This window comes from Narcine bancroftii, chromosome 4 (genome assembly GCF_036971445.1).
Source record: "Narcine bancroftii isolate sNarBan1 chromosome 4, sNarBan1.hap1, whole genome shotgun sequence".
Classification (NCBI taxonomy): Eukaryota; Metazoa; Chordata; class Chondrichthyes; order Torpediniformes; family Narcinidae; genus Narcine; species Narcine bancroftii.
Genome location: NC_091472.1, coordinates 185,714,680 through 185,736,953, shown reverse-complemented (window position 1 = coordinate 185,736,953; position 22,274 = coordinate 185,714,680). Strand labels below are relative to the sequence as shown.

Here is a 22,274-nt window from a genome sequence, read left to right as displayed (position 1 = left end):
CACAATATCTGCACAATACCACACTAAACGAAACCTCTTCTGCATGCATATGATATAGATCCTTTGTATATTCATGAGGCTGTCTGGAGGCCTCTTCAACACTACTCTTGCCCTTTCCACTATTACTCCTCGGTGCCCATTCCAGGTACTTACATTCTCCATGCAAAAAAAAACTACCCTGCACATCTCCTTTAAACTTTCACCTCTCGCCTTAAGCACATGTCCTCTACACCTTTTTTTTAGTTTTGACCTGAAGTCTACGTTCCTTCATAATGAACTAAGTAGAAAAGTATCTCCACTGCCACCCATTTAAATTGATGCCATTCGTCGAATGCTTCAGTGACTTCCTAAACTTCTATCAATTAGGTCTATGTCCTTTCTTCATTCTTGACACTTGAAAAAACAATCGATGAGTCATGTAAACAAAACATTGCCTTAATATGCATCGTTTATTGTGTGCACAAGACAACTCATAAAAGGGTGGATTTCTTGGAATTTGATTTATCCTGCATTCCATCAGTGTCTGTCTGGTTGTTTGAATGGGATTTAACCAGGCTGCACTCACATCCCTATAATACATTTGTTTTCTTAAACACATCACGCTTCACATCTTTTTGTCTTCAGTGAATGAAAGGCTCATTTACAGCAAATACCATCCACACAGAGTTTCGAGAAGGTAGTCGATTGTTCCCATTCTTTGGCTGAAGCCTGTGCCACTTCAAATCTATAACACTCAGGATATCTCTCAGTAATTATGCTGCTCTTACAGAATTGTCCACTCCCAATCTACATTTACAAATTTGTACACTTCTTGATTAGTTTCTGTCACAGTTTTGCAATTGCATTCAGCATATAAAATCAGAACTGAGAAGACCAACAGGAATCAAATCAAAATTGTGCCTTAATAACTGCCTATGAGTAAGTTCTGCAAGCCAACACTGAGTGTGGTGTCAGGAGAATACAATAAAGTTTTAAGTCAAGAGAAAGAGTTTTGCATTATTCAAAATATGCACAGAAAGAGAACTGGGATACTTTTACAAGTTAAAAAGTTTTTAAATATCTGAAAGTTTGCATTATTTGAAGCACCTTGAGATGAGGGGTGACTTAAAAATAAGTGCATAAGATAATGAGGTGGACAGCCAGCAACTTTCTTCTGGTATGTCAACAGCAAATAGACAATAACTGGAGTAGGCCAATTGGCCCGCCGAGCCAGCACTGCCATTTTTCAGATCATGGCTTATCAATCTCTGTCAGTATCCATTCCCTGCCTTATCCCCATAACCCTTAACTCCCCTGCCCACAAGCGCCTTATCTAACTCCCTTTTGAACATATCCAGCGAGGATCTGCCCCTACCACCCTCTACAGCAAAGCATTCCACAGATCCAGACTTCTCTGGGTAAAATAATTTCTCCTCATTTTCGTCCTAAAGGGCCTTCCCTGTATTCTTAAACTATGCCCTCTAGTCCTAGTCTCTCCCAACATTGGGAACACGTAATCCAAATTCTGTTTGAGGAGAGTGGAGGAAAGTTCAGTGGAAATATCAGAGCTAAGTTTTTCTTAAATATAGAGAGTGGTGGGTGCCTGGAACGCATTGCCTGAAACGGTGGTGGAGGCTAGTACAATAGGGACATTCAATAGACTCTCAGGCACCTGGACGTAAGAAAAATAGAAGCTTAGTGGTGTGAGGTGGGGAAAAATTAGATTGTTGTGGAGTAGGTTCACAGAGGTTGTCACATCATCGTGGGCTGAAAGGCACGCACTGGGCTATAATGTTCTGTGTTCTCAAAAAGAACCATAAAATTGTCTTTAGATATGGCTCAAAGTGGCTTCAACTTCAAATTTGACCTTGGAATTGATAGCAGTGCTCTCATTTGCTATAAATATTCCCCACAGTGCTGCAGATTTATGCTGCTTCTTTTCCCTTTCTCATGAGCTACCCCAGGAATGCAGGCACCACATTCTGACCCCAATATCGCCTCACCCAACAGTTTTGGTGAATTTCAAACTCCCTTTCCACAGTTCAATCAGTTAAAAATCTTGGTCGAATGCTACTCAGTCCCAGAACTTCCAGACCTGCCGGTCCAATAGGCACTATGTCATTAGTCCCTTCAAACCCTGAGATGGCCATGACCTTCCAAAGGACCCCTTCAGTACTGAGAATTCACAATCACTTTCCCATGTTTCTGATAATGAGCAATTGAAATATACGATCTCTGGTGTTTAGGTTACAATTACCTTCTCCAACTGACATGCTCCACACACACACCATCTTCAGGAATAATAATGCAAAAGGATAAAAGAAAAAAAACCAACACAGAGAAAAAAAATATACAAATAAAAGCCATTCAATTATGTATCTCATTAGTTCAAAAAATATGATGTCATTGTAATATGTGATTGTAATATGATGTCATTGATCCTCATCGATTACAGCAAATCACTGATGCAGATACTATGACCCATGGACCTTAATATAAAACAGTGATACCACAGGAAATTGGTTAGTTGCAAAAAATCACAAGATTACATCGAGTGCATTAACATAATGGTCATAATGAATTGAAAACTTGTCCTTTAGCACACCAGGGACTATATTAGCGCTTGGCTTTGCCGATGAAGTTAGAGTTAATGAAACCCATGATAAAAACCCCACACCTTATAAAAAATATATTCCATCAGAACTTGCTGACCGCAAAATCTTAATTTAGCCACCAAGGTCTCAAGTAAATTCTGCAGATCCCTGACACTGTTGAGCATGTAGATTGTTCATAGTAAGATAATGATAAGGTTTACACACTGCACAATAATTGAGGATATGTCCTTGACCTTAATTCCCAGACATGTAGCCACCATACACCGGGCAAAGCTTCTCCTTACTTTTTTTTAAAACTGATTTTGATTTTTTTAAATTTAATTCATAAATGGAAGTGGTACTTTTTATACTTGTCATCTAATATGAAGCATATTAGCTTTGGAAAGATGTTAAGTCATAAAATCACAGGGTCATAAAGCAAGGAAAAAACCCTTCGACCCAACTTACCCTTGCTGATTGATGACTTTCTCAGCTAGTCCCATTTGTGTGCATCTTGCCCATAGCCCCTTTTTATCCATGCAGCTGTTTAGATGGGATTCTGACTTAGGGACATGCAGACACAATCTCACAGATTGCGGAGTCACACCAGAACCATCTTTTAAATGTTATAATTGTACCTGCCTCTACCACTTCTTAAATTTAATATTTTTATATTTTAAACTTTGGACATACAGAATGGTAACAGGCCCTTTCAGCCCCCAAGCTGTTGCCACCCATTGACCTACAACCCCAATATGTTTTTGAATTGTGGGAGGAAACCGGGGCACCTGGAGGAAATCCACGCAGACACGAGGTGAATGTACAAACTCCTAACAGACAGCGTCGAAGTCGAACCCTGGTCGCTGCTGCTGGAACAGCGTGGCACTAACCACTTCGCTAACCATACTCCCCCGGCAACAGGGTTCTGGCAGCTTGTTCCATAGACCCACCACCCTCTGTGTGAAAAAAAAGTTGGCTCTTGGGTCCCCCTTAAATCTTTCCCTTCTCAATTTGTTTCACTCAAATTGAAATATATGCCATCTAGGTTTAGACCCTGGGGGAGGAAGACTACACCCACTCCCCCCTCCAAAGATACCCTGTACCCCTCATGATCCTGTCACTTGTGACATCTTTCCACAGCTGTGATGGAATACCTCTGCCAGTTTCATTTATTTTATTGACATTGCCTATCCTCTCCTTGGTCCATTTGTTTTCATTATGATGTGCACACGGTAATCTCTGGGTCGCTGCAGTCTTTCCTGGATTACATTCGGGTGTAATTAATCTTAAAAACAAATGAAAAACTCTATGTTACATTGATTCCATGTGATCCAGAAAGAGCTAAATTTTCAAGCTATCTTAAGCAACTTTTATTTACAATGTGTATAATATTTATAAATAAATTTTACATTCTAGTAATCTACAATGCATTCTAGGTATACTTTGTTAAAATATTTCACCTAAGTTATAAAGGTGGGCACGACATATTACTACACCATAAATAATAACGTGGAAAAACTTAAAAGTCTAAATGCAAACAAGACATAAAACAAATTTTACACAGAGCATAAAGTTTAAGAATTGAGAATATAACTGAAGTCCAGAATTAACAAATCATATAAAATGATTACATTGAAGCTGGTCATTAAGACATTAGCATTAAGAGTCAGCTCCCATGAACTACTGACATAGTGTCATCCAATCAGAAGTGCTTCTTCCACAGTTCCATCCATTCAGGAAGGTGGATCTGAACAGGAATGTACTGTTTTAATGTTTATTCAGTTTAGTGTGCACATTCCTCGGTTCATTGCCCCTTCCCAGAGTTCCCATTCCAAGTTAATCTGGCATTTATTCTTTCCATCAGCACTTCTGTATTTGTGTTTATCGTTCTATTTTGCTGCATTCATTATCTTCTTTGATTCATCGTATAAACATCCATACGTACAGTATCTTTAATGTCAACCTCTTCTTTTCACTGTCCATCCCAACGTCATTTCAATTCCTGTGAATTTTGACCTTGACAGATATTACTCGTTTCAGATCATCGCTACTGATTTGTCTGATACCTATGTAGTCCTGTGCTTTGCTGCCAGTATTTAATCTCACAACTGGTCCCATTCCTGACTGGATCTCCTGCACAATTACTCAAAACTGAAGGCATAAAGGTGAGCAAAGAATGAAAACAGACTGGATAACACCGTTACACTTTATCATGTATTCTCTCCATGTAATTTCTCAGTTCGTGTGAGTCTCCCAAGCCCATGTCCTGGCACACCCATTTAATATCTTCTTCATTACCCATAAGGACTGAATTTGTTGCAGGACATCCATCATCTGGTGGGATTGTAGTAAACGTTGTAAACTTTACCCGCTTTCGTTTTGTGGTGGGGGAATTCAGAGGTTCATCCTTACGGTCCTTCCCATCACCAGAGATGGCAGACCTGTGAACCTGCCCTTGGATGTTCTTCTGGGTTCCTCCATTCAGCAGATGGTTGCTCTCCTCGAACCCTGCTACCCCATCTATCACTGTGGTGTGTTCGCAAAGCTGCTGTGGGGAGATATCAGCAGAGTTCTCCAGCAGCTCCGTCTCGTTGCCTAGCCAAACCCAGTCATGGGAATGATTCATGGTCCCTTGAGCCTCTGAGGGAATTCGCTTATGCCTATACTTCAAAGCAAACATGACACAGTTAATTAAAAAGACAAGAATAGCCAGGCAGAAAACACCCAGTAGAGCATACATTCCAATCTCTAAGTCTGTCAAACCTCTTGGAGCTTCCACCAGATCATTTTCGTCCAAGCTTTCACTATCCCCGGAGATCCTGGTTAAATCTTGTGAGGGAAAGTTGACAGCATCCAGTGGAATGTTTTGGAGTTGGCTCCCACCTTCTGAAAGCATGTTAGTTCCACCCAGGTTCTTGCCGACTGAAGCCTTGGTTGCTGTGCTCACTTTCCTCATTGTGCTCTCTTCGCGATCTGCAGACGCACTGCTGAAGTATTGTCCATTGAGCCCTGTCCGCTCCTGGTCCACGTTCTTTTGTCTCCGGTCACTTGCTCGGTTCTCCAGCTCTTCATTCTCACCATAGTCACTGCTGCCACTTTTCGGACCCATATTATTCTGACCAAATTTGACCTCAATGTTGGTATTTCCTACTGCCAGGATACTTTTCCGTTTGGATTTCTGACAGACTTCACAGATCACTAATTCAACTTTGAGCAGGTTCCCTTGACCCTCTCCCTCCACTGTGATGACTGGCCATTGCAACTGCAAATCCTGATACGTCGAGATGATGGACTCTTCCCTTGAAGTGACAGCAAGAGTATAGTCAGTGGAATCATAAATATCCAGTGGAGTCAAACTGTTGTCACTAAACTGGATCCAACTACTGATTATTGCTTCCTGGAGGAAAGATGAGAAATAAAATCACAATTAAGTTTTATATATTGACAGTGCATTATGAGCAAAGGTTTAAATTTAACGCGCTACAGTCCCACTTGCTGACAGATTTCTTGTGTCTATTTTCTCATATTGGGAAAGGTAATGTGTAACTTAGGAACATTTCATTGGTGTAATTGGTAAATTGAAAAGTCAGGGCAAAATATATGATGGGGATTTTTGTACACTGCATTACACCCTTGCACAGGGAGTTGGGCTATTTGTTATGGTGAAATATAGCTTCATAACTCAAACACACACAGCCCAAAGAGTTGTTGGCATTTTCAGTGAAAATTTATAAATTTTATAATCATTCATACATTGAATAATACTAGCAGCATTAAATATCAACATATATATATACATATATATGTAATACGTTCATAATTGGACGAAGCAAAAACTGGAAAACTGACTTAATCAGCCAAAGCAAATGACATTCACAACATTTAAAAGATTAGTAAATGAACTTGAATCAGTTGAGATACAATATGGGGATGATTCTGAGGGCAGCCAACATTGTGAACAAGATGAGTTGACATAATTGTCATGCCCTAGAGTCTATTCCATCATTTAATGTGGTTCAGACTGATCTGAGACCAACTCCCCATACCTCATTTTGTCCCATTCCTTTATACCTCTCTCTGAGTAAAGAAATTCATCAATCAAAATTCTGAGCGGCCCAGTTGAGGTAGCGGTTAGCGCAACACTCTTAACAATGCCAGCAATCTTAATCTGTGAGGAGTTTGTGAATTCTCCCTGTCACCTACATGGGTATCCTCTGAGAGTTCTGGCTTCCTGTCACCCTCCAGGGTTGGTAAATTACTGTATTTTCACTCTTATAATGCACACTCACACACAGACATAACACGTGGAAAATCTTAAACTATGTAAAAATATTCTCGTATAGCGTGCACACGCATTTACCACGCAGGTGTAGTATTCTACATTCCAACTCACTACAGCAATTTGCATTTACTTGGGACAGGAGGCAAAACACAGCTACTACAGTTAATCTCCCGTGATTCAACTTCCCCCAGAGGTGTCAAATGCCCATTGTATAGATGATATCCTCCTGCAACAAATGAACAAGCTTTGGAGAGGATCGGGAGGAAAGAGATGTAGTGATTATTTGCAAGAATAGAAGGAATCAGTGCAGATTACGGTAAGAGCAAAAGTAGAATACTCTACAGGCCCCGCATTTTCAAGGGCCCTGCACTAAATCCTTGCTGACTTGCTCTGATACTTTATGTACTATGAATTATGAATAATTGACTGGGTGTTTACCTTAGACATTTCATTTTCATCTTTGTGCAGCAGGTATGAGACACCACACTCCCATAGACTTTGCTAATAACCCCGATTTTAGCCAATTATCACCTTAAATCGGCGCTATTAACATAGACTGAGGGAGTGTGGTCTTTCACAGCTACCACACAATTTGCGATGCCTAAGACTGGGTTTCTCAATATGTCTCCTGAAACTCTATCCTCAATCCCCACCTTTTTTTCTTCTAGAGAAGTGCCTATTGAAGTTTTATGCTTATGTCAGTGGGGTGATAATGAAGCGTTGTAGGATTTGTAGGGACACTGAAAGTTGTGTGTTGGAATTTTGCTCAATTCTCTCAAGTTCAAATTGTCATTTGGAAATAAACAACTGAATAATCCTGAAGGAACCGTCATGAGATTTACTCGAGGGGTGTATGAGAGATCGGCTCGACGGTATTTGTTATTGCCCCATGAACAAATCAAAATGCCTAGCTATTAAGAAGGAGATGAAGAGGCTGTTTGTATTGACCTTGCTGGGTAGGGATGAAAAATCATCTTTCAAACCCCCTTCCCCAGAAAATCATTGTTGAATCAAATGTTACTCTTTTCCTTTTTTATGTCAACCTATCAAAACCACATGTGGTAAGTCATATTGACATGGGTCCTTACTGGTTGAATAATTTGTACAGGACTATGAGATACCACAATGCTCCACTTTCATGTCATATTAGCGGTGTAGGTAGTGAAAATAATTATAACCTTTCATCAAGGATGCAATCACTGAATTTATAGTGATCTGATAAAGCTACCATCATTTTAGGTATAAGTTCAATTGTTTTGAAGAGGTAATAAATGAGTTTGGGTGAGTAAAAATGTTAACAATGTTGACTCAAAATACAAATCATTGAGATTTCACTCAAATGAATACTTGCAAAAAAAAAGGAATTTAATTGGATGAGCCGCATTCTAACTCTCTCTCTCTCTCTCTCTCTCTCTCTCTCTCTCTCTCTCTCTCTCTCCCCTCACTTGTTTCACTGCCATCCCGAGTTTAGAATAGATCACGGCAGACTTTCTCTGAGTTGCCGGAAAGCAAGGCCTGGAGGACCTATGTCCGCAAGTCACCGACACCCACGTACGTTTGTATCCATTCATAAAATGCACGAGGCTGCATTTGCAAAGTTTTATCACTTTGAGTTCATCTCTCCCATCTGAATTTAGCTTCCCCTGGCATTTGGTGTCCTACTTGCCCTGTTCATACTCTCTTTTAATAGACTAGATGTGTTAATATTCATGTGTATTTTTTTAATTTAGGGCAAGGAGGGGTGGCAAGGTGGGGTGGGGGGTGGAGGGGAGAGACCATTATAACATATGCTACAGGCCCTGCATTTGCTTAATTCAACTTTGGAAAGAATCAATTAAATAGATCGAAGATAGGCTTCAGAGTTAATAGGGATTTTAATTCTTTCATGATTTAAAAAGCCTTTCTTTTAAAGAAACCTTATCTTGTTAAAAATAGCGTGCAATTGAGAGATTTATGGTTTGGTTTGATGTAATGATGATGATTAAACTGTTGCCACAGGGCAGAATCATCTTAATGTTGTCTCAGAGGCACTTGATAGGTTAATCTCCTCCCTCAGGGGACGGGTCTGGACAATTAATATTGATAAAGTGCAGTGCCCTCGCCAAAAAGATATTCCCGAGACTGTCAAGATCAAAGTTTTGAGTTTTGCCATTTTGTTCGTACCCAATTCCCTTATTCGACTGTAAATTGTACATGTGTTTCATTGCCACTATTACATTCCCACGCCTGCTATAAATTGTACGCGTTGTTTCATTGCCACTATTATATTCCCACACCTGCTATAAATTTTACGCGTTATTTCATTGCCACCATTACATTCCCACACCTGCTATAAATTGTACGCATTGTTTCATTGCAACCATTACATTCCCACACCTGCTATAAATTGTACGCGTTGTTTAATTGCCACCATTACATTCCCACACCTGCTATAAATTGTACGCATTGTTTCATTGCCACCATTACATTCCCACTCCTGCTATAAATTGAACGCGTTGTTTCATTGCCACCATTACATTCCCACACCTGCTATAAATTGTACGCATTGTTTCATTGCCACCATTACATTCCCACGCCTGCTATAAATTGTACGCGTTGTTTCATTGCCACTATTACATTCCCACTCCTGCTATAAATTGCACGCATTGTTTCATTGCCACTATTACATTCCCACTCCTGCTATAAATTGTGGGCATTGATTCATTGCCACTATTACATTCCCACTCCTGCTATAAATTTTACTCATTGTTTCATTGCCACTATTACATTCCCACTCCTGCTATAAATTGTACGCATTGTTTCATTGCCACTATTACATTCCCACTCCAGCTATAAATTGCACACATTGTTTCATTGCCACTATTACATTCCCACTCCTGCTATAAATTGTACGCATTGTTTCATTGCCACTATTACATTCCCACTCCTGCTATAAATTGTACGCATTGTTTCATTGCCACAATTACATTCCCACTCCTGCTATAAATTGTACGCATTGTTTCATTGCCACTATTACATACCCACTCCTGCTATAAATTGTACGCATTGTTTCATTGCCACTATTACAATCCCACGCCTGCTATAAATTGTACGCGTTGTTTCATTGCCACTAATACATTCCCACGCCTGTTATAAATTGTACGCGTTGTTTCATTGCCACTATTATATTTCCACGCCTGCTATAAATTGAATGCGTCTTTCATTGCCACTATTACATTCCCACTCCTGCAATAAATTGTATGCATTGTTTAATTGCCACTATTACATTCCCACTCCTGCTATAAATGGCACGCATTGTTTCATTGCCACTATTACATTCCCACTCCTGCTATAAATTGTACGCATTTTTTCATTGCCACTATTACATTCCCACTCCTGCTATAAATTGTACGCATTGTTTCATTGCCACTATTACATTCCCACGCCTGCTATAAATTGTACACGTTGTTTCATTGCCACTATTACATTCCCACTCCTGCTATAAATTTTACGCATTGTTTCATTGCCACTATTACATTCCCACTCTTGCTATAAATTGTACGCATTGTTCCATTGCCACTATTACATTCCCACTCCTGCTATAAACTGTATGCATTGTTTCATTGCCACTATTACATTCCCACTCCTGCTATAAATTGTACGCATTGTTTCATTGCCACTATTACAATCCCACTCCTGCTATAAATTGTACGCATTGTTTCATTGCCAGTATTACATTCCCACTCCTGCTATAAATTGTACGCATTGTTTCATTGCCACTATTACAATCCCACTCCTGCCATAAATTGTACGCATTGTTTCATTGCCAGTATTACATTCCCACTCCTGCTATAAATTGTACGCATTGTTTCATTGCCACTATTACATTCCCACTCCTGCTATAAATTGTACGCATTGTTTCATTGCCACTATTACATTCCCACTCCAGCAACAAATTTTACGCATTGTTTCATTGCGACTATTACTTTCCCACTCCTGCTATAAATGTTACGCATTGTTTCATTGCACCTATTACATTCCCACTCCTGCTATAAATTGTATGCATTGTTTCATTGCCACTATTACATTCCCACGCCTGCTATAAATTGTACGCGTTGTTTCATTGCCACTATTACATTCCCACGCCTGCTATAAATTGAATGCATCTTTCATTGCCACTATTACATTCTCACACCTGGTATAAATTGCACGCATTGTTTCATTGCCACTATTACATTCCCACTCCTGCTATAAATTGTACGCATTGTTTCATTGCCACTATTACATTCACACTCCTACTATAAATTGTACGCATTGTTTCATTGCCACTATTACATTCCCACTTCTGCTATAAATTGTACGCATTGTTTCATTGCCACTATTACATTCCCACTCCAGCTATAAATTGTACGCATTGTTTCATTGCCACTATTACAATCCCACTCCTGCTATAAATTGTACGCATTGTTTCATTGCCAGTATTACATTCCCACTCCTGCTATAAATTGTACGCATTGTTTCATTGCCACTATTACATTCCCACTCCAGCTACAAATTTTACGCATGGTTTCATTTCCACTATTACATTCCCACTCCTGCTATAAATTTTACGCATCGTTTCTTTGCCACTATTACATTCCCACACCTGCTATAAATTGTACGCTTTGTTTCATTGCCACTATTACATTTCCACGCCTGCTATAAATTGAATGCGTCCTTCATTGCCACTATTACATTCCTACTCCTGCTATAAATTGTATGCATTGTTTCATTGCCACTATTACATTCCCACTCCTGCTATAAATGGCACGCATTGTTTCATTGCCACTATTACATTCCCACTCCTGCTATAAATTGTACGCATTGTTTCATTGCCACTATTACATTCCCACTTCTGCTATAAATTGTACGCATTGTTTCATTGCCACTATTACATTCCCACTCCTGCTATAAATTGTACGCATTGTTTCATTGCCACTATTACAATCCCACTCCTGCTATAAATTGTACGCATTGTTTCATTGCCACTATTACATTCCCACTCCTGCTATAAATTGTACGCATTGTTTCATTGCCACTATTACAATCCCACTCCTGCTATAAATTGTGCGCATTGTTTCATTGCCACTATTACATTCCCACTCCAGCTACAAATTTTACGCATGGTTTCATTTCCACTATTACATTCCCACTCCTGCTATAAATTTTACGCATCGTTTCATTGCCATATTACATTCCCACACCTGCTATAAATTGTACGCGTTGTTTCATTGCCACTATTACATTTCCACGCCTGCTATAAATTGAATGCGTGTTTCATTGCCACGATTACATTCCTACTCCTGCTATAAATTGTATGCATTGTTTCATTGCCACTATTACATTTCCACTCCTGCTATAAATGGCACGCATTGTTTCATTGCCACTATTACATTCCCACTCCTGCTATAAATTGTACGCATTGTTTCATTGCCACTATTACATTCCCACTCCTGCTATAAATTGTACGCATTGTTTCATTGCCACTATTACATTCCCACGCCTGCTATAAATTGTACGCGATGTTTCATTGCCACTATTACATTCCCACTCCTGCTATAAATTTTACGCATTGTTTCATTGCCACTATTACATTCCCACTCCTGCTATAAATTGTACGCATTGTTTCATTGCCACTATTACATACCCACTCCTGCTCTAAATTGTAAGCATTTTTTCATTGCCACTATTACAATCCCACGCCTGCTATAAATTGTACGCGTTGTTTCATTGCCACTATTACATTTCCACGCCTGCTATAAATTGAATGCTTCTTTCATTGCCACTATTACATTCCCACTCCTGCTATAAATTGTAGGCATTGTTTCATTGACACTATTACAATCCCACTCCTGCTATAAATTGTACGCATTGTTTCATTGCCACTATTACATACCCACTCCTGCAATAAATTTTACGCATTGTTTCATTGCCACTATTACATTCCCACTCCTGCTATAAATTGTACGCATTGTTTCATTGCCACTATTACTTTCCCACTCCTGATATAAATTGTATACATTGTTTCATTGCCACTATTACATTCCCACTCCTGCTATAAATTGTACGCATTGTTTCATTGCCACTATTACAATCCCACTCCTGCTATAAATTGTACGCATTGTTTCATTGCCACTATTACATTCCCACTCCTGCTACAAATTTTACGCATTGTTTCATTGCCACTATTACATTCCCACTCCTGCTATAAATTGTACGCGTTGTTTCATTGCCACTATTAAATTCCCACACCTGCTATAAATTGTACGCGTTGTTTCATTGCCACTATTACATTCCCACACCTGGTATAAATTTTACGCATTGTTTCATTGCCACTATTACATTCCCACTCCTGCTATAAATTGTACGCATTGTTTCATTGCCACTATTACATACCCACTCCTGCTATAAATTGTACGCATTGTTTCATTGCCACCAGTACAATCCCACGCATGCTATAAATTGTACGCGTTGTTTCATTGCCACTATTACATTCCCACGCCTGCTATAAATTGTATGCGTTGTTTCATTGCCAACATTACATTCCCACACCTGCTATAAATTGTACGCATTGTTTCATTGCCACCATTACATTCCCACACCTGCTATAAATTGTACGCGTTGTTTCATTGCCACTATTACATTCCCACGCCTGCTATAAATTGTACGCGTTGTTTCATTGCCACTATTACATTTCCACGCCTGCTATAAATTGAATGCGTGTTTCATTGCCACGATTACATTCCTACTCCTGCTATAAATTGTATGCATTGTTTCATTGCCACTATTACATTTCCACTCCTGCTATAAATGGCACGCATTGTTTCATTGCCACTATTACATTCCCACTCCTGCTATAAATTGTACGCATTGTTTCATTGCCACTATTACATTCCCACTCCTGCTATAAATTGTACGCATTGTTTCATTGCCACTATTACATTCCCACGCCTGCTATAAATTGTACGCGATGTTTCATTGCCACTATTACATTCCCACTCCTGCTATAAATTTTACGCATTGTTTCATTGCCACTATTACATTCCCACTCCTGCTATAAATTGTACGCATTGTTTCATTGCCACTATTACATACCCACTCCTGCTCTAAATTGTAAGCATTTTTTCATTGCCACTATTACAATCCCACGCCTGCTATAAATTGTACGCGTTGTTTCATTGCCACTATTACATTTCCACGCCTGCTATAAATTGAATGCTTCTTTCATTGCCACTATTACATTCCCACTCCTGCTATAAATTGTAGGCATTGTTTCATTGACACTATTACAATCCCACTCCTGCTATAAATTGTACGCATTGTTTCATTGCCACTATTACATACCCACTCCTGCAATAAATTTTACGCATTGTTTCATTGCCACTATTACATTCCCACTCCTGCTATAAATTGTACGCATTGTTTCATTGCCACTATTACTTTCCCACTCCTGATATAAATTGTATACATTGTTTCATTGCCACTATTACATTCCCACTCCTGCTATAAATTGTACGCATTGTTTCATTGCCACTATTACAATCCCACTCCTGTTATAAATTGTATGCATTGTTTCATTGCCACTATTATATTCCCACTCCTGCTATAAATTGTACGCATTGTTTCATTGCCACTATTACATTCCCACTCCTGCTATAAATTGTACGCATTTTTTCATTGCCACTATTACATTCCCACTCCTGCTATAAATTGTACGCATTGTTTCATTGCCACTATTACATTCCCACGCCTGCTATAAATTGTACACGTTGTTTCATTGCCACTATTACATTCCCACTCCTGCTATAAATTTTACGCATTGTTTCATTGCCACTATTACATTCCCACTCTTGCTATAAATTGTACGCATTGTTCCATTGCCACTATTACATTCCCACTCCTGCTATAAACTGTATGCATTGTTTCATTGCCACTATTACATTCCCACTCCTGCTATAAATTGTACGCATTGTTTCATTGCCACTATTACAATCCCACTCCTGCTATAAATTGTACGCATTGTTTCATTGCCAGTATTACATTCCCACTCCTGCTATAAATTGTACGCATTGTTTCATTGCCACTATTACATTCCCACTCCTGCTATAAATGGCACGCATTGTTTCATTGCCACTATTACATTCCCACTCCTGCTATAAATTGTACGCATTTTTTCATTGCCACTATTACATTCCCACTCCTGCTATAAATTGTACGCATTGTTTCATTGCCACTATTACATTCCCACGCCTGCTATAAATTGTACACGTTGTTTCATTGCCACTATTACATTCCCACTCCTGCTATAAATTTTACGCATTGTTTCATTGCCACTATTACATTCCCACTCTTGCTATAAATTGTACGCATTGTTCCATTGCCACTATTACATTCCCACTCCTGCTATAAACTGTATGCATTGTTTCATTGCCACTATTACATTCCCACTCCTGCTATAAATTGTACGCATTGTTTCATTGCCACTATTACAATCCCACTCCTGCTATAAATTGTACGCATTGTTTCATTGCCAGTATTACATTCCCACTCCTGCTATAAATTGTACGCATTGTTTCATTGCCACTATTACAATCCCACTCCTGCCATAAATTGTACGCATTGTTTCATTGCCAGTATTACATTCCCACTCCTGCTATAAATTGTACGCATTGTTTCATTGCCACTATTACATTCCCACTCCTGCTATAAATTGTACGCATTGTTTCATTGCCACTATTACATTCCCACTCCAGCAACAAATTTTACGCATTGTTTCATTGCGACTATTACTTTCCCACTCCTGCTATAAATGTTACGCATTGTTTCATTGCACCTATTACATTCCCACTCCTGCTATAAATTGTATGCATTGTTTCATTGCCACTATTACATTCCCACGCCTGCTATAAATTGTACGCGTTGTTTCATTGCCACTATTACATTCCCACGCCTGCTATAAATTGAATGCATCTTTCATTGCCACTATTACATTCTCACACCTGGTATAAATTGCACGCATTGTTTCATTGCCACTATTACATTCCCACTCCTGCTATAAATTGTACGCATTGTTTCATTGCCACTATTACATTCACACTCCTACTATAAATTGTACGCATTGTTTCATTGCCACTATTACATTCCCACTTCTGCTATAAATTGTACGCATTGTTTCATTGCCACTATTACATTCCCACTCCAGCTATAAATTGTACGCATTGTTTCATTGCCACTATTACAATCCCACTCCTGCTATAAATTGTACGCATTGTTTCATTGCCAGTATTACATTCCCACTCCTGCTATAAATTGTACGCATTGTTTCATTGCCACTATTACATTCCCACTCCAGCTACAAATTTTACGCATGGTTTCATTTCCACTATTACATTCCCACTCCTGCTATAAATTTTACGCATCGTTTCTTTGCCACTATTACATTCCCACACCTGCTATAAATTGTACGCTTTGTTTCATTGCCACTATTACATTTCCACGCCTGCTATAAATTGAATGCGTCCTTCATTGCCACTATTACATTCCTACTCCTGCTATAAATTGTATGCATTGTTTCATTGCCACTATTACATTCCCACTCCTGCTATAAATGGCACGCATTGTTTCATTGCCACTATTACATTCCCACTCCTGCTATAAATTGTACGCATTGTTTCATTGCCACTATTACATTCCCACTTCTGCTATAAATTGTACGCATTGTTTCATTGCCACTATTACATTCCCACTCCTGCTATAAATTGTACGCATTGTTTCATTGCCACTATTACAATCCCACTCCTGCTATAAATTGTACGCATTGTTTCATTGCCACTATTACATTCCCACTCCTGCTATAAATTGTACGCATTGTTTCATTGCCACTATTACAATCCCACTCCTGCTATAAATTGTGCGCATTGTTTCATTGCCACTATTACATTCCCACTCCAGCTACAAATTTTACGCATGGTTTCATTTCCACTATTACATTCCCACTCCTGCTATAAATTTTACGCATCGTTTCATTGCCATATTACATTCCCACACCTGCTATAAATTGTACGCGTTGTTTCATTGCCACTATTACATTTCCACGCCTGCTATAAATTGAATGCGTGTTTCATTGCCACGATTACATTCCTACTCCTGCTATAAATTGTATGCATTGTTTCATTGCCACTATTACATTTCCACTCCTGCTATAAATGGCACGCATTGTTTCATTGCCACTATTACATTCCCACTCCTGCTATAAATTGTACGCATTGTTTCATTGCCACTATTACATTCCCACTCCTGCTATAAATTGTACGCATTGTTTCATTGCCACTATTACATTCCCACGCCTGCTATAAATTGTACGCGATGTTTCATTGCCACTATTACATTCCCACTCCTGCTATAAATTTTACGCATTGTTTCATTGCCACTATTACATTCCCACTCCTGCTATAAATTGTACGCATTGTTTCATTGCCACTATTACATACCCACTCCTGCTCTAAATTGTAAGCATTTTTTCATTGCCACTATTACAATCCCACGCCTGCTATAAATTGTACGCGTTGTTTCATTGCCACTATTACATTTCCACGCCTGCTATAAATTGAATGCTTCTTTCATTGCCACTATTACATTCCCACTCCTGCTATAAATTGTAGGCATTGTTTCATTGACACTATTACAATCCCACTCCTGCTATAAATTGTACGCATTGTTTCATTGCCACTATTACATACCCACTCCTGCAATAAATTTTACGCATTGTTTCATTGCCACTATTACATTCCCACTCCTGCTATAAATTGTACGCATTGTTTCATTGCCACTATTACTTTCCCACTCCTGATATAAATTGTATACATTGTTTCATTGCCACTATTACATTCCCACTCCTGCTATAAATTGTACGCATTGTTTCATTGCCACTATTACAATCCCACTCCTGCTATAAATTGTACGCATTGTTTCATTGCCACTATTACATTCCCACTCCTGCTACAAATTTTACGCATTGTTTCATTGCCACTATTACATTCCCACTCCTGCTATAAATTGTACGCGTTGTTTCATTGCCACTATTAAATTCCCACACCTGCTATAAATTGTACGCGTTGTTTCATTGCCACTATTACATTCCCACACCTGGTATAAATTTTACGCATTGTTTCATTGCCACTATTACATTCCCACTCCTGCTATAAATTGTACGCATTGTTTCATTGCCACTATTACATACCCACTCCTGCTATAAATTGTACGCATTGTTTCATTGCCACCAGTACAATCCCACGCATGCTATAAATTGTACGCGTTGTTTCATTGCCACTATTACATTCCCACGCCTGCTATAAATTGTATGCGTTGTTTCATTGCCAACATTACATTCCCACACCTGCTATAAATTGTACGCATTGTTTCATTGCCACCATTACATTCCCACACCTGCTATAAATTGTACGCGTTGTTTCATTGCCACTATTACATTCCCACGCCTGCTATAAATTGTACGCGTTGTTTCATTGCCACTATTACATTTCCACGCCTGCTATAAATTGAATGCGTGTTTCATTGCCACGATTACATTCCTACTCCTGCTATAAATTGTATGCATTGTTTCATTGCCACTATTACATTTCCACTCCTGCTATAAATGGCACGCATTGTTTCATTGCCACTATTACATTCCCACTCCTGCTATAAATTGTACGCATTGTTTCATTGCCACTATTACATTCCCACTCCTGCTATAAATTGTACGCATTGTTTCATTGCCACTATTACATTCCCACGCCTGCTATAAATTGTACGCGATGTTTCATTGCCACTATTACATTCCCACTCCTGCTATAAATTTTACGCATTGTTTCATTGCCACTATTACATTCCCACTCCTGCTATAAATTGTACGCATTGTTTCATTGCCACTATTACATACCCACTCCTGCTCTAAATTGTAAGCATTTTTTCATTGCCACTATTACAATCCCACGCCTGCTATAAATTGTACGCGTTGTTTCATTGCCACTATTACATTTCCACGCCTGCTATAAATTGAATGCTTCTTTCATTGCCACTATTACATTCCCACTCCTGCTATAAATTGTAGGCATTGTTTCATTGACACTATTACAATCCCACTCCTGCTATAAATTGTACGCATTGTTTCATTGCCACTATTACATACCCACTCCTGCAATAAATTTTACGCATTGTTTCATTGCCACTATTACATTCCCACTCCTGCTATAAATTGTACGCATTGTTTCATTGCCACTATTACTTTCCCACTCCTGATATAAATTGTATACATTGTTTCATTGCCACTATTACATTCCCACTCCTGCTATAAATTGTACGCATTGTTTCATTGCCACTATTACAATCCCACTCCTGTTATAAATTGTATGCATTGTTTCATTGCCACTATTATATTCCCACTCCTGCTATAAATTGTACGCATTGTTTCATTGCCACTATTACATTCCCACTCCTGCTACAAATTTTACGCATTGTTTCATTGCCACTATTACATTCCCACTCCTGCTATAAATTGTACGCGTTGTTTCATTGCCACTATTAAATTCCCACACCTGCTATAAATTGTACGCGTTGTTTCATTGCCACTATTACATTCCCACACCTGGTATAAATTTTACGCATTGTTTCATTGCCACTATTACATTCCCACTCCTGCTATAAATTGTACGCATTGTTTCATTGCCACTATTACATACCCACTCCTGCTATAAATTGTACGCATTGTTTCATTGCCACCAGTACAATCCCACGCATGCTATAAATTGTACGCGTTGTTTCATTGCCACTATTACATTCCCACGCCTGCTATAAATTGTATGCGTTGTTTCATTGCCAACATTACATTCCCACACCTGCTATAAATTGTACGCATTGTTTCATTGCCACCATTACATTCCCACACCTGCTATAAATTGTACGCGTTGTTTCATTGCCACTATTACATTCCCACGCCTGCTATAAATTGTACGCGTTGTTTCATTGCCACTATTACATTCCCACGCCTGCTATAAATTGAATGCATCTTTCATTGCGACTATTACATTCCCACTCCTGCTATAAATTGTACGCATTGTTTCATTGCCACTATTACATTCCCACTCCTGCTATAAATTGTATGCATTGTTTCATTGCCACTATTGCATTCCCACTCCTGCTATAAATTTTACGCATTGTTTCATTGCCAATATTACATTCCCACTCCTGCTATAAATTGTACGCATTGTTTCATTGCCACTATTACATACCCACTCCTGCTATAATTTGTACGCATTGTTTCATTGCCACTATTACAATCCCACGCCTGCTATAAATTGTACACGTTGTTTCATTGCCACTATTACATTCCCACACCTGCTATAAATTGTACGCGTTGTTACATTGCCACCATTACATTCCCACACCTGCTATAAATTGTACGCATTGTTTCATTGCCACCATTACATTCCCACACCTGCTATAAATTGTACGCATAATTTCATTGCCACTATTACATTCCCACGCCTGCTTTAAATTGTACGCGTTGTTTCATTGCCACTATTACATTCCCACGCCTGCTATAAATTGAAGGCATCTTTCATTGCCACTATTACATTCTGACACCTGGTATAAATTGCACGCATTGTTTCATTGCCACTATTACATTCCCACATCTGCTATAAATTGTACGCATTGTTTCATTGCCACTATTACATTCCCACTCCTGCTATAAATTGTATGCATTGTTTCATTGCCACTATTGCATTCCCACTCCTGCTATAAATTTTACGCATTGTTTCATTGCCACTATTACATTCCCACTCCTGCTATAAATTGTACGCATTGTTTCATTGCCACTATTACATTCCCACTCCTGCTATAAATTGTACGCATTGTTTCATTGCCACTATTACATTCCCACTCCTGCTATAAATTGTAAACATTGTTTCATTGCCACTATTACATTCCCACTCCTGCTATAAATTGTACGCATTGTTTCATTGCCACTATTACATTCCCACTCCTGCTATAAATTGTATGCATTGTTTCATTGCCACTATTACAATCCCACTCCTGCTATAAATTGTACGCATTGTTTCATTGCCACTATTGCAGTCCAACTCCTGCTATAAATTGTACGCATTGTTTCATTGCCACTATTACATTCCCACTCCTACTATAAATTGTACGCATTGTTTCATTGCCACTATTACATTCCCACTCCTGCTATAAATTGTACGCATTGTTTCATTGCCACTATTACATTCCCACTCCTGCTATAAATTGTACGCATTGTTTCATTGCCACTATTACAATCCCACTCCTGCTATAAATTGTACGCATTGTTTCATTGCCAGTATTACATTCCCACTCATGCTATAAATTGTATGCATTGTTTCATTGCCACTATTACATTCCCACTCCTGCTATAAATTGTACGCATTGTTTCATTGCCACTATTAAATTCCCACTCCAGCTACAAATTTTACGCATGGTTTCATTTCCACTATTACATTCCCACTCATGCTAAAAATTTTACGCATTGTTTCATTGCCACTATTACATTCCCACTCCTGCTATAAATTGTACGCATTGTTTCATTGCCACTATTACATTCCCACGCCTGCTATAAATTGTACGCGTTGTTTCATTGCCACTATTACATTCCGACTCCTGCTATAAATTTTACGCATTGTTTCATTGCCACTATTACATTCCCACTCCTGCTATAAATTGTACGCATTGTTTCATTGCCACTATTACATACCCACTCCTGCTATAAATTGTACGCATTGTTTCATTGCCACTATTACAATCCCACGCCTGCTATAAATTGTACGCGTTGTTTCATTGCAATTATTACATTCCCACGCCTGCTATAAATTGTACGCGCTGTTTCATTGCCACTATTACATTTCCACGCCTGATATAAATTGTATACATTGTTTCATTGCCACTATTACATTCCCAATCCTGCTATAAATTGTATGCATTGTTTCATTGCCACTATTACAATCCCACTCCTGTTATAAATTGTACACATTGTTTCATTGCCACTATTATATTCCCACTCCTGCTATAAATTGTATGCATTGTTTCATTGCCACTATTACATTCCCACTCCTGCTACAAATTTTACGCATTGTTTCATTGCCACTATTACATTCCCACTCCTGCTATAAATTGTACGCGTTGTTTCATTGCCACTATTAAATACCCACACCTGCTATAAATTCTACGCGTTGTTTCATTGCCACTATTACATTCCCACACCTGGTATAAATTTTACGCATTGTTTCATTGCCACTATTACATTCCCACTCCTGCTATAAATTGTACGCATTGTTACATTGCCACTATTACATACCCACTCCTGCTATAAA

General features: G+C 38.9%; 1 protein-coding gene across 3 annotated transcripts in view; it reads right to left on the bottom strand.

Annotated features, from left to right (window-relative positions):
- Window positions 1-4,055: 4,055 nt before the first annotated feature.
- Window positions 4,056-22,274, bottom strand: part of LOC138761309 (transmembrane protein 132C) — a 988,143-nt gene continuing 969,924 nt past the window's right edge. For all 3 annotated transcript variants that reach the window (XM_069933208.1, XM_069933210.1, XM_069933209.1), the window contains exon 8: window positions 4,056-5,970. In XM_069933208.1, coding sequence (XP_069789309.1) covers window positions 4,774-5,970 — 1,197 coding nt within the window. In that variant the 3' untranslated portion in view covers window positions 4,056-4,773. The remainder of the gene's footprint in view (window positions 5,971-22,274) is intronic.